The 13,945-nt window shown below is 40.1% G+C and overlaps 1 protein-coding gene across 12 annotated transcripts in view; it reads left to right on the top strand.

Annotated features, from left to right (window-relative positions):
* Positions 1-13,945, top strand: part of fcho2 (FCH and mu domain containing endocytic adaptor 2) — a 57,841-nt gene that overhangs the window by 29,099 nt on the left and 14,797 nt on the right. For 5 of the 12 annotated variants that reach the window (XM_032569112.1, XM_032569117.1, XM_032569116.1 and 2 more), the window contains exons 9-19: positions 3,011-3,055; positions 3,134-3,203; positions 3,302-3,326; positions 3,576-3,632; positions 5,179-5,236; positions 5,322-5,503; positions 9,620-9,644; positions 10,801-10,839; positions 11,858-11,897; positions 12,046-12,131; positions 12,972-13,055. In XM_032569112.1, coding sequence (XP_032425003.1) covers positions 3,011-3,055; positions 3,134-3,203; positions 3,302-3,326; positions 3,576-3,632; positions 5,179-5,236; positions 5,322-5,503; positions 9,620-9,644; positions 10,801-10,839; positions 11,858-11,897; positions 12,046-12,131; positions 12,972-13,055 — 711 coding nt within the window. The remainder of the gene's footprint in view (positions 1-3,010; positions 3,056-3,133; positions 3,204-3,301; positions 3,327-3,575; positions 3,633-5,178; positions 5,237-5,321; positions 5,504-9,619; positions 9,645-10,800; positions 10,840-11,857; positions 11,898-12,045; positions 12,132-12,971; positions 13,056-13,945) is intronic. The other 7 variants (XM_032569122.1, XM_032569114.1, XM_032569111.1 and 4 more) reach the window with 6 other exon arrangements.

Here is a 13,945-nt window from a genome sequence, read left to right as displayed (position 1 = left end):
TAAAAGTTCAAGAAACAACCTTATTTCTCTGGATAATTACAGCAAAGTTGTTGAATGATTCTTCAAACCGTTTTGGCGGTCGGTACGCCGCCGCCGTGCATTTGCCAGGGCCGAGGAAGGCCCGACATGGCACGGCAGCGTAGATCGGTCATCTGTGTACTTTATCCACTTCACTTGGCGTGATGCGTGCCTCTCGTGACTCGCTGCCTCCCTGCTCTTCACTCGGCCCCGCGCGCGCCAGACAATGCGTCAATCCCGCTCGCTACCGGCGTCCTCCGGGGAGGGCACATGGGCCCTCTGCCGCCGTGTACGTTTTGAGTTGAAATATCATTAGCTTTGTTGTTTTCAGGTCAAGGCATGTTAGTGTATCAGAAAAACCGCCAGAGGGGTCCTGCCCCGTCTTCTTCTCTTTCTGCTTCTCTCTGTCTCTCTCTCTCCCCGTGTGTCACCCCCTCCTGCTCATCTTGCCGTTTTGTCCTCTCAAGATTTCTAAAGCGTGCGGCGTATTTGTGTCTGTCTGGCTCGGTCGCAGACGAACCGTCCTCTGGATTTTGCCCGACTGTCGCGTATCCGCATCGCATGTCCTGCCTCCAGTTGTTCTGTTTGTGAAAACTGTGCGAGCCTCTGTGCGCCTCGGCCCTTTTGAAAAGCCTCGGTAAATCTGTCTGGAGTGACAGATGAAGCGTGACGATGGAGGGGCAGCACCTCGGGGGCGAACTTGCATTATTGATGAGCAATAAATCAAGTGTGAACCGAGTTGTTCTTAGCAGTTTCCTCACCAGCTGATTGATGTATCCAAGTTAGCAAAAGAAAAAGTGTTTTTGTGTTGTTGTTTTGCAAAAATAAATTCATGGCTGGTTGTGCGACATCATAGCTATTAAGCTAGAAGAGATTTTAAGACATGTCCAAGTGCTGCTGGTTATACAGTACTAAAGCATTCGTACAGTCATACTCCTAGAACCTATTTAAGTTTTTTCTCATATTACGAGAACAAACTAGTGTATTTTATTGGATTTTATATTGTGTTTAGAAAAACACAAAGGTCTGTGTGCTTGTGAACGGAAAAGCAAATGATACACCGTGTTGTGTTTTTTCAAATAATGTTTTCTGCTTCTTACGAATAAAAAGTTTAAAAAATGAAATGTGCAAACAGTATTCATTCCCTCCTGTGACAAAGTGTCTGCACGCCCTTCATAAGTCTTAAATTTATGTATCTTAAAATAAGGTATTAAGATGTCTTACATTCAGGACATACAGGACTTGCGTTTTGTCGTAGCAGGACTATTTAATCTAGCATATTCTTGTATGTATTTTTTAAAAAAAAAATCTGTTTTGAACTTTTCTGTCAGGCAAATGTTTGACGTCTTCATTGTGTTTTATGACTCTAGGCTAGCAGTAACAAGCTAATGGTATATTAGCAGCTACATTACCAGTTAGTAGCTGATAAAGCACCCTTTGTTAGTTGGCTAGATAGTTAGGAAAAAGCTGTGTTATCAGCTAGTTACCAGTAATGCTAGCTGTTTTTAGCGTGTGTGAGTGCAAATTTATTGCCCGTTGCCTGGGCGACATTCAGTTTTGCCACTATCTGCCTTCCAACCCATACGCGCTTAGGTGCATTCTGTATATATATATATATATATATATATATATATATATATATATATATAAAACCTTTTAAGTTAGGCTCTATAGGGGTTTAGGCTGTAGAGAGCACAAAGTTGTTGCTAAGAGCCACAACAGGCCCACAGGTTTTCTATTGCTTGATAGTACTACAACAGGATCCCCAACCATATTTATAGATTTTGTTGGTCTTGTATTTCATTCAAGGTGGCATTATTAAGGTCTAACAGAGTTTTAAATTTGACTTGCAGTTTCCAGGTTTTTCAGATTTAGATTCAAACTTTTCACCCACTTTTTTTGGCAAAACAGTGCAACTTTAGTCAGGTTGAATGGAGAGCGTCTATAAACGTCCATTTTCAAGTTTTGTCTCCAGTTTTCAATTAGGTTTAGGTCTTTGACTAGGCCATTCTAGAATATCAAGCTGTAAGTTAGACCCTTCCATGTTAGACCTGGCTGTATTTTTGAGATTGTTGTGATGCTGGGAAGTGAACATCCATCCCAGTCTCCAAGTCTTTTGCAGCCACTGATAGCTTTAGCTTCAATCATCTGCCTGTCAATTCAAATTTGCCTATGAAAAGTTTTCCATGTATTTGTACTCAGCCCTCGTTACTCTGATGCCCCTAAATAAAATCCGGTAAATTCAATTTCATTCAAATGTCACCCAGTGGGTGAATGGAGTATATCTCACCCATTGTGAATGCAACTTGTTCTGCAAAGCAGCACATGTTTATTCATTCAGACTTTGGGGTTCTGCGCAGGGCGCAGCCAAAGGTGAAATGGGCTTTCCATAAGCCACAGTAGCTGATTTATCTATGCAGCTTTAAATACTTTGTCTACATATAATCTTGTGCTTTTTTTGTTTGTTTGTTTGTTTTTTGTCTCGTCGTAATAGCATTAAGTTTGCATGTCCCAGTGCAAGGTACATTTAGTTCCCGCTTAGCGTCTTGTCTGCTGCGAATGCCGAAGCCGCTTCCTGCATTGCAGATTCGTTTCTAATTGCGTGGACTTCCAGGTGGCGGCAGCGGGTGGCTGGGTGGGCGAGGGAGGGAGGGAGGCTGTGTGTATCTCTCCGAGGAAGACTATGTGGAGTTGTGTCGTGCTTCGTGTCAACCGGAGGCACTGTCACATCTCTGCGAGGGCCACCAGACGCACAGTTGACTCTTACTATTGACCCTGTCTGCCCTGTGGGATCAGCCCGGCTCTGTTTGTGTACACATCCTGCATGGCACGCCAGGCTCCATGTTGTGTGTCTGCGCTGTGTGCGTGTGTGTGTGCGTGCGTGTGTGTGCGTGATCATTGCGTGATGCACATTCATAGCAGTCACAGTTGTGGGCCATTGACCCTTCCTGTGCCAAATGAACCTAAATCATTTTGTTTTTTGTCTCATTAGGACCCATCGAATTTGAGGAATGCAACACGGCCATCGCAACAGAAGGTAGAGCTCCACCTGAGCGTTTAAAGTGAAGTATAGGAAGTTAAAAATGGGCTTGAAATGCTTTGTTTTGCTTTTAAGGTGCCAAACCCAGAAAGAGGAAAACGTTTGGCATTCCCGGCCGCAGGAAAGACAAGGACACGGACTCGACGTGAGTTTGGGCTTCAGTTCCCAGCACAGTTTGACCGGTTTTATTCTTTCTCTCTCTCTCTTTTTTTTTCATGTCAATGTTGCCTTTTTGTCTTTCAGTGAGTCGACAGAAGTCGAAACTGCTGTGAGTATAAAGTTTATTAAAACAGACATTAGCTGCACGCTTGATCCCTTGGATCTGTTTCATGTCGGCGCGGTCGGTTATTTTGACGTCAGACTGCAGGAGGCGGAGCAGACTATCGTCCTTTTTCTCCTGCCATGTGTTACTCCGCACTTCCCAGCCTCTCTGCCCCTCCCTCCCCGTTGCTTCCCTCCTGTTTGTTTTGCACATTTGCTCATTCATTCATCCATTTCTCTCTGTTTGTGCACGCAGAACACTGCCAATGGTGCTCCCCCAGGATATTACGGCTCCATAGACATCCAGAACGCTGTAAGCAAGCTAACGACCCCACACCTGCCGACTCTGTTCCGCAGCAGCAGCGTAAATCTATACGCCGATGGCGTTTTCAAGTACATTTCCAAAAATAGAAAACAACAACAAAATCATATCCTTGGGAATACAAAACATAAGGTTTATAGACGCCATTTAGAGATGCTTCATATGAAAGTGATAAAAAATTCTATTCTTGAGATTTTGATTCTTATTTTATTTTTTTTGTTGCTCCAGTTATGCTATCCGTGGACGAATCCAGAACTACTCCTTCAGAAGTTTTAAATGGTCATATAAATACTCTTCTGTGTTACGTCATTCAATATTTTTTGATGTGTGTACATTTTTACTTACTTATTTGCAACTGTAGGTTATTTATAGAAAGATAAGGTTTCACATTATCTCAGCAATTCTGAAGAAATCATGATCGAGGGCTTGAAAAATGATTCCACATTTGGAGACTTTGAAGAGGAAAAGCATATTGCTCAAAATTCTGATTAAAAAAAGTGAATGATAATTTTAATAAAAACATTAGGTAAAATGTTAAATTGAAGACATTGTGTAAATAATTCTAACTATTCCATCTGCACAAGAATTTTCAGCGTGCATCACTTTATCAATTTCTGGCATTATTCTGGCGACAGTATATAAAGTTACAACTTTAATAAGGTTTTGAAAGATTTTGACATTTTTATTCGTAGGGACTAATTAGAGAAAAAATGTAAAAGGTTATATAGGCAATATTTTACATGAGCAACACATCTAATTATAAAGAACTCTTATTTTGAAATTCAAAGAAAATGTGTAGGGCTATATGTTTTATCCTTTACTTACAAAAATTGGCTGCATCATGCAAAAAGTTTTATAGACACATCCCAACTTTTCTACTTTAGTTTGTCACAAGAATATTCCAGACCTTTCAGGCTGCATCATTGTACAGAAATAAAGCTTTAGTATATAATAATAATTATTTAAAAACTTTTTTGTTTAGCTAAAGTTTCTAAATAATTATTCTCAATAACTATTATCTGAAGATTACGTTGCTATGACTGCTTTATGAAGTCAAATTGTCAAAAATGCTAAAAATAGTTTTAAAAGTTTGTTAAAATTTTGCACCAGCAGAAGAGTAGAAATAAGTTTTTGTTTTCAACTTTCAAGCTACATTTTTGAGTGTAGAGTTTTTGTAGTGAAGCAAAACCAAAATGTAAAAGTTTTAGGACATCATAACAGCTCAGAAAATATTTGTTAATTATTTTTTTTCCTTTGCATTTTAAGTTTCCGAGATATTTAAAAAGTCCTCACTTTGGAAGAGTTTGTTGGTTCTTTGTTTAGTGCATAAATAGAAAGTTTTTCAATTAAGAATATTTGCTTTAAAGCACTTAGCAAAAAGCAAAATAAATTTTCTGATTATTTATCCAGTACATTATGATCTCTCCAGGCATTCAACACTTATTATTTGATTATATAAAGTGAGTTGTTTTTTATTTATTTATTTGAAGCATTTGGTTCTTATTTTTTTATTAATTTTTAATTATTTTTTTTATAGAATGTGCCTCAAGTCGACGCCGAGGGATTCTGCATCAGACCAGAAGTGAACGAAAACCATATCCTTTATTTCCCCCCCTACACTTCACTCTGGCGTGTTTGTTTGGTGTTTTTTTTTTCATTTTCTTTAACTCGTCTCCTCACATCCCAAAGACAACTCCTTCTACTCGTCCAGCGACTCCGAGGACGAAGACGAGCCCAGGAAGTTCCACGTGCAGATCAAGCCCGTCCAGCCCAACAACGGCACGCATCAGAACCGGGCCAACATCGACGAGCTCAAAGCCTCCATCGGAAACATCATCCTGTCGCCCTCCGCCTCGGTACCGGTAACATTTCGCACGAGCTCTGTCTGCACACCGACCTGTTGATCCCGCTGCTGCAGCAGAAGTTCACTCTGCCTGTGTGACACTAGAGGGCAACAGGGGAACACCTAAAGTCAGACCCAGAGCATGGGAACAGACTGAAGTGCTCAGTTTGTCTAATGCATTTTGTTTAGATTAGTAATATGCCATATGTAAGTTTGTCAACATGCCGCACCATCTTCCAGTTTACTAAATCTCCTGTCCACTCTTGGTCCGTGTTTTGTTTTTACTATGGATGTGGTTTAGCGTGAATCGACTTTGTTTTTATTTTCTCTTACTCCTACGGACTCGGGTTCCGTTTCACTGCTGATGTCGGCGCCCCTCGACCTCACGCTCGCAACGCTTCGCTCGGATCTGCTCTCACGCCCGTGGCAGCCCCTCGTCCAGCTCCTCGTCCACTCTCCCTTCACTCGGCCTCTGTACGACTCTCTAACAAAAGTAGCTGCAGTCGTTAAAGTTTAAAGCCACTACCGCTTGTGTGCAAACACCACATCCTATGTGTTGGTTTGCCTGCGTGTGGGGGTGTGTGTGTGTGTGTGTGTGAGTTGTTGTTGTTGTAGAGCAGGCAAGTCTCGTGAAGGAGCCCTGGTGTGTTTTACTAGCCGTGCTCACCGACTGATCCCTAAATGAAAGTTATGGCATCTTCATCTGCTCTTCAGCCTCTCTTTCCCTCCTGGCTGTTTGAAGTTTCTTCAGCGTCTCTTTGTTTGCTTTCTGTCGACACCCACTTAGTTTCAACAGGACTCTGCTGCGGTTTTGTGAAAACGTAACGGGGATCAGTTCTTTAATTTCTCCTAGAGATGCCGAGACCATTCCGGGTTTTTTTTTTTTTTTTTGGAGGCTTGAGCTTATGATTCTTTTTGGGGTTTTTTTTTATCAAAGAGCTATAAGTTTTACAAAAAAATAAATAAATGCAGCATGTTATTTGGGAGTTTAAAAAAAAAAAAAGTCTAGGAGACTGTGCATCAAAGTCTGTGTTCCAAACATTCATTAATTTTTTATTAAATTTAAATAAAGTGAATCAGAGTCGGTTGATGCGTTTAAAGACCAAAAATGGTGGGAATTCCGGGTTTTCCAGAATTTAATGAGCCTGAAATAATTCTTCTGGTAGAACGACCACCCGCTATACTAATAAAAGTGCAAAGTAAAAAAAAAAGAAAATAATGAAAATAGTAAATGGTTAAAATAATGTTTCAACAGATGCTGGAAGTTGATATATATATATATATATATATATATATATATAGATATATATGAACTTAGGAAAAGGAAAATATATCTGATTTACGAATCAATATTTGACCCACAGAGAAATCTGTGGGTCAGGAGAAAATTGATCCAATTTTCTTTCTTCTTTTCTTTCTTTCCTTTTATTTGTATTTTTTTGCCTCAGGGTTATAATGCAGAAGTCACAGAAATGTGCTGTAGTTTGTTTCATAGATAATCAGTTTTGAACCCAACAGAATAAAATTCATCTGTGCATATGTTTCTAACCATATCACAAGTTATATAAAAAAAAAAAAACGTTAATGTGTTCACATGCTGAAAATGGTGGGATTTTTTTTTTTTTTTTACACATTAAATGACTAGTAAAATTAAAACGAATTGATTTTAGTATTTGAAAGGCACATCACCGATCGGTGCAGATGCGTAGTTTATTTAAAACTGGGACGACATGCCAAAACAAACATTTAGCTTCAGCTAGTTTCCATCTGTAGTTCCTGATCAGGTGAGTTCATAAAAATCAAGGCAAAATGATTCATACCCAAACATCCGAGGGAGTATTGTGGCATGTGTAGTTTTCACAAATATTTTCCCTTTACAGAAGAAATTGGTGTGAAAAGTAAGTTTCTGTGTAGAGAAACATATATATTTTCCAACCCTTCTAATTTAATTTCTTTTAAATCAACATTACTTTCGGTCATTAAAAAAAAAAAAAAAAAAAAAGAAACAATACTTTGGAGCGCCGTGTCGTACTCGCCATCCTTTCTTCCTGTTCCCATTTATTTCTGCTCGCTCTTTCCTGTTTCGGAACCACAGAGACATTTTGAATTAAAGTTCAAACTTTCATCCAAGGTGGCGCAGCGTAGTTTCATCTGGAGTGAATTATTGGGCGCTGTTCTCAATTTTTTTTTTGTTGTTTTCTTTCAATTTTTTTCTTTTCCTCCCCTCTCGCTGCTCATTTTTCTGTCTTTTTCATTTCTTCTCCCGTTTGCTTCTCCCTCCGTGGCGTTCCCTTTATTGAAACAGCAATGGAAGTCGTGTGAGCGAGCGAGCGAGCGAGCATGAGTGTGTGTGTGTGTGTGTGTGTGTGGCCAGCAAGAGCTGTAATTGAACCCATTTGCCGCTTAGCGCCTGTGGGACTAAGCCCCGGCCTCGCAGCTCGACGGTGGTTAAACGTTTTGCTGTGTTCCTTAAACCCATTTTGTTTCTTTTTCTCCCCTCCGCCCCCTGACAGCTCCTCTAACCTTTCTTCTTCTAAGAAATGGCTTTTTTATTGAAACTGAAGTTGCTCTCGGTTCGGTCAGCCGGCCCCCCCACCCCCGAGATCATACCTTGCGTATCTTGTGTTTCGCAGCAGGACGTGGCAGATTTATATCCCAGGGAGAGAAAAAAAAAAAAAGGCTCTGGGAAGGAAGTTGGTGAAGTGTCGGGGCCACGCTCTCCGTCGTCCCCGACTGATCGTTGTCTCGGCTTAAATACACTGTTTTCAGCTGCCGAATTCTTCACCCTAGGTTTAGTGTCTGGTATGCGTGAGTCCGGAGCGGTCCCGTGATTTACCGTCTTTAACACTCAAGTGGAAACTTCCCGCTGCCGCTGGGGGACAACTCACGCAATTATTTTCACGACCTTAGACATATTCTATGCGCATTTTCAGCCTGATATATCATGTTGAGACTTCATGAATACTTTAAGGATATAACATTTGGAGTAAAAGATGTTTCAGGTTCAACAAGCGGCTTCCTGAGAGACGATCTACGACCATTACAGTATACTTGAGTGTTGGTTCCAGCTTCTTCAAATTAAATGAAATTGGTGCCAAACGTTTGTGCAGCAAAGATTTTTGGTTTGTGCCGCTATCGTTTCAGAGGTATTAGTAAATGTTTCCAGAGGTCATCAGAGGTCAACCAGCCACCTCACATCTACAAAATCAAGCAAATTTGGTGTCAAGCAAGCGTGCTAGAAATAAATAATTTCCATCCGTTTTGTTTGATCTTTTTTAATGTGTGTGTGTGTGTGTGTGTGGGAGGGCAGATTGACCTCTGGTGACCTCTGGAAACATTTGTTTTTCTTTTTTAATCTTAAAAATTACAATGAGACAAACAAAACTTTTTGCTGCACAAAGGGAGCGCAGTTGATTGACGCCATATTTTGTTGTAATTTTGTAAATGTGGGCTGGGTGGTTGACCTCCGACGACCTCTGGAAACATTCAGTGCTGTCTTTAAAACGATGGCGGCACAACGGAAAATTGGTGCTGCGCAAACGTTGGACGCCAATTTCACTTAATTCGAAGATGATCACTTCTCCCCTATACGTCTATTTGAAGCTTTATATTGGTTTGGAAAAGTATTCATACCCCGTGAACGTTTGCACATTTTGTCTTGTTATAGCCACAAAAGCTTCTTGTGTATTTTACAAAGAATTTCTTTGAGTTACAGCAACGCAACTGGGAAGTGAAGAGGACAGAGTTGTCCAGTTTTTGGGGATGATGGGGCAAATTCAAGTGAACTTCATTACAGACTTCAGACTGCAATGGGAATACGACCACAAACATTCAAACACAGCTACAGTGGACTGGTTGAGAGCCTTGTGTTAGAACGTCCCAGTTAAAGTCCAGACGTAAACAGTGAGCATAGACAGGGGTTAATCCATTCTGAGTGAGCTTGAGGAGTTTCTTTAAGGAAATTGGGGAAACATTTCAGCCTCTATGGATGTGTAAAGCTGCTAGAAACACCAAAAAAAAGACTCAAATTTAAATCAAAGTGTTATGAATACATTTTCCAAGCCACTCTTATTGTTTTCTACTTCTTTTTTCTTTTTTTAATAAATGTTCACTTTTTTTATTGTGTTTTTTCCAGGGACAAATGCGGAGGAACCAGTCCAGTAAGTAGTTTTTCTTTCCCTCTAACCTTTTTATGTCTTTGTGTTTCTGGATTGAGAGGAACGACTCTGGCTGCATTTTCGTTGGCTCCGGTTGTTCCTTAAGAAGTTTTCTGTAGAACAAAATTAATAATAAGAACCTCCAGATATCAAGCCAACACCAACATATTCCAAGAAAAAGTAAATAACCACCCTTTTTTTTTTTCTATAAATGTCATGCATGAGGGATGTTTCTCCCCCTACAGGTACAAATAAGACTAACTGTTTAATCAGCTGGATGTTTTGACAAGTCAGAAATTATCTTTCGCCTTCAGTATTTTACCTTCTGGTCAGTTTTTAAAAAATGTGGGAATAAAAGCGCAAGAAACATCTGCAGCACAGAGCCATGCAGCAGAAATGATACGTGAAGCAAACTACCTCGAGTCATTGTTTATAGATATATATATATTATTTTTATTTTTTTCTGTTTTCGCTCAAATGCAAACTCAAACCTTCCCCGTTACTCATGACTAATCTCCAAAAGTTCTGCGATGGACCTTGTTTAATCTAGACGAGGGACTTTTGGAGCAGCAGGTTTAGACTAAATCTTTCCAGACCGTGTTTCCGGTGTGTGACGCGCAGGCCGTGTGTGCGCACGATTAAAAAGGATTAGCAACGTCAGATGCACCTAAATATTTGGAATACGGGAAGAATACAAGAACAAAAACAAAACATAAAAAAAAAAAAAAAAAAACAAAAGTGGAACGGCACAACAGGACAAGGTAACAGGATTGTTTTTGTTTGACCCGTTAAATCCTCGACATCTGCTCTGCAAAGCTCTGTGTGACGAGTTCAAAGCTTGACCCGAATGCCAACCAGACAAAAATAATAAATAAAAATATTAGAACAGGTTGGATTATTGACTTTGGTAAACATATGCATAATGTCTATATATTTAGAGATCAGAGTGATTGATAGATTTTGTGTTTAATGTGTTTAAATAAGATTTACAGCTATTAAAACTGTTTTTGCGTGTGTGTGTGTGTGTGTGTTTAGCTCCTAGGCTCAAGTTATATTTTTATTATTTTTCTGCAATTTCAAAAATAAAACGAAATGGTTAAAATTGGTGAATTTGCACAAGGCGGTTGCATTCAAAGATGTATACTCTACATACGCTCAGGGTTTACTGGAGTATCTACCTTAAGATCTAAGGCTAAGGGTGAGTATGTTTTAACTACAGTCACTGGCCAGCGCCTCCACCTCTCCTCCCTACTCCACCCTAAATATCAACCCTCATCTCTATCTCCTTAAGGGAGCCTTTCACACTGCTTCTGCAGCCAGCCAACCTCCCTGTAGCTGCTAACATCACTGATATTTATGTTTTTTTTTATCCCTCACTGCAAACTTTTAGTGTCCTATTTTGACAAGTTTACTCACCTGAATGGCTTTAATTTTGGGTTCTCTTCTACCTCTGGCGTTTATTGGTACAGTTCCGGTCAGAAGTATGCATCCACTCGTCACGGATAATACTTGTCATATAATAATAATCATTTCCAGGTTGGAACGATTGCACAACAAACAGCTTTTAATCTGCTGTGGGTTCACGTGCATCTCTTTTTACATTTGCATAAATCCCACATTCCTCGCGCGGCCGTCGACAAACTCAAGCCTTAACGGTCGTGTAATCGTTCCATCCTGAAAATAAAAACGATTCGAATATTAAAAATGACGAGTGTGTGCAAACCCCTGCTGTTCAGGTTACTAGATGGAGCTTTGAGAGAAGTTGTAGCGCTCTGGAAAAGCGGTTCCAAATTAACCAAACGCCACTTTCTGCATTGATTTCCACTTGCCAAATCCAACCCAAACCCACGTTTCAAACCTGCTCCCTCTGTATTAAAACCTCAGTAGAACTCGGCAGATTAACACTTTTGCAGTACTTTGGTGCTATAGAGTTTTAATTTGTGAGGCAGAAGTCATTTATTTCAAACGGTACCAGTCGGAGGTTTGGAAACACCTGGATGTTTCGTAACTAGCTGCGATCCGACCTTTGACTTGTACAGCGTTTCTCTAACTCTCAGCCATAGGTGGTGGCTTTCTCTCATGTTTATGTTTCTGGTTGAAGGTGAGACGAATGAAAATTGTTCTTCTTTTCTCTTTAAAAATCATAAAATTATAAAAAAGTTATTCATTTCCTCGCAAATTAAAAGATTTCTGCTTGTGCTTGTCTCCCCCCGCAGATGACGAACTAGCAAAACCCAGAGGGTCAACGCCATTCGAGTGAGTCGGAACATGACGGATTCCTTTTCGTTTTGTGTTTAGAACCAGAGTGACATTGTTTGCACGGTGCTTTCTGACTCACTAAGCGTTGAGTTCTTCGTACATCGACGTGATTTGGCCGTGTTTCTGTTTGTCTCGGCTCTGGCAGGCTGAGCAACAACGACCTTCTGTCTCTGGATCCGCTGAACTCTGCTGCAGGAGTCGGGTCCTCCTCCTCTGTGTCGTCCACAGCAGGTTAGCCGCAAAAAAAAAAAAACAACTAAAAAAACAAACCTCAAAACGTCCTGTACCTCGAGAGTTTTATTTTCCAGCAGAAAATGATCTTTAACAGACTATCACACTCAGTATCACTCACAAAGTTGAAATCAGAAAGCAAAATAAATCATTGCTGCAGCCAAATTCCAAGACAGAAGAATTGTGGTCTGAAGAAAAGAAAATGTAACTTTCTCCATTTTCTTTCATTTTTACACTCCGACCATCAACCTTTTTTCAAATTTCCCCATCCACGGCTTGAATAGCAGGGCACTACTTTACTTTTCCTATGTCTTCTAATAATAAACATCCACACTTTGTATGAATGTTATTACTTACTGAACATGTTTCTCATGCTTTTCATGCCCCACACTGGCGTTTAAACAGAGTGGCATTAGCAGTGACCCGTTACCCAGGTTAAGCATAATCCACAGTTAATTGGCACCTCGTCGGGGTCAGAGGGTGGGATATAAAGCCCACAGGCGCATATGTTGTCAAACAAAGTCTCATTACTGTCAAAGGTCTCGGCTTTAAAGTCAAAAAAGCATCAAACAGTGCTTCGATTTGGATTCCTGACCAGAAGTAAGTGTCTCGGTCTACAGAGAGGCTGTGTTAATATCGTAGAACACACACGGGCTCCTGAAGTGTAAGATGACTGAATTATTTATTTTTTTTTCTTTTAATTTAAGTGTATTTGTACAATAATGTTGCAATATAGGTTTATATTGTACATTGCCTTGATTGTTTTCTCAATTATTCCTTCTTTTTTTTTTTTTTGGCGTTGACGTTTGTTTTCATGTCCCTCTCACCTGTTCTTGTCAGACCTCGCTTCTGTCTTCTTTCCAATCCCTTCATCTCCATCTTTTCTGATGAATGACTCTGAGGTCTTTCTGCCAGAGGCAGCAGGTAAAATGTGTGTGCCTCTCTGTCTTGAAGAGGAATATTAACCTGAACGTGAGCCATTCATCAACAAATCACTTCCATGTTTATGTTTTATCTTAAAGTTTGGTTTTCTTTAGTTCCCTTTTCTAATACGGAAGTGCTCTTTTCTTCAAATCATTGACAAAATTATATTCTGCCCTTTTCACATTATTAATAACAAAATAACATGTTTGTTTTACTTTTGGACAGTCTTTCAGTAAGCCTGTGGCTCCGGGTTCATAGAGATTGCATTACGCCTTTGAAAAATAAAACTTACATATAATAGTTGCTGGAACTGAAGATAATAGGGTGGGTATTTCAATATTGTGAGTCAATAAACTCCCACTGAATTTATTAGAATTTGTGAAGTAAAGGTACGTTATCACGTCTCGACTTTTTTTCCTTTAGAAACACTGGCAGCGTGTAAGGCTGACGATAGTTAGTTAGATAAGCTCTGGGTTCAGTTAGCAAGCTAGCAGTCTGCGTTTTGTAGGTTGGGTTAGCAAGCTAGCAGTCTACGTTTTGTAGGTTTAGTTAGCAAGCTAGCAGTCTACGTTTTGTAGGTTGGGTTAGCAAGCTAGCAGTCTACGTTTTGTAGGTTTGGTAAGCAAGCTAGCAGTCTACGTTTTGTAGGTTTAGTTAGCAAGCTAGCAGTCTACGTTTTGTAGGTTGGGTTAGCAAGCTAGCAGTCTACGTTTTGTAGGTTTAGTTAGCAAGCTAGCAGTCTACGTTTTGTAGGTTGGGTTAGCAAGCTAGCAGTCTACGTTTTGTAGGTTTAGTTAGCAAGCTAGCAGTCTACGTTTTGTAGGTTGGGTTAGCAAGCTAGCAGTCTACGTTTTGTAGGTTTAGTTAGCAAGCTAGCAGTCTACGTTTTG

This window comes from Xiphophorus hellerii, chromosome 8 (assembly GCF_003331165.1).
Source record: "Xiphophorus hellerii strain 12219 chromosome 8, Xiphophorus_hellerii-4.1, whole genome shotgun sequence".
NCBI classification, from domain to species: domain Eukaryota; kingdom Metazoa; phylum Chordata; class Actinopteri; order Cyprinodontiformes; family Poeciliidae; genus Xiphophorus; species Xiphophorus hellerii.
Note: the sequence above shows the minus strand (reverse complement) of the source record. Positions and strands in the feature narration are given on the sequence as shown.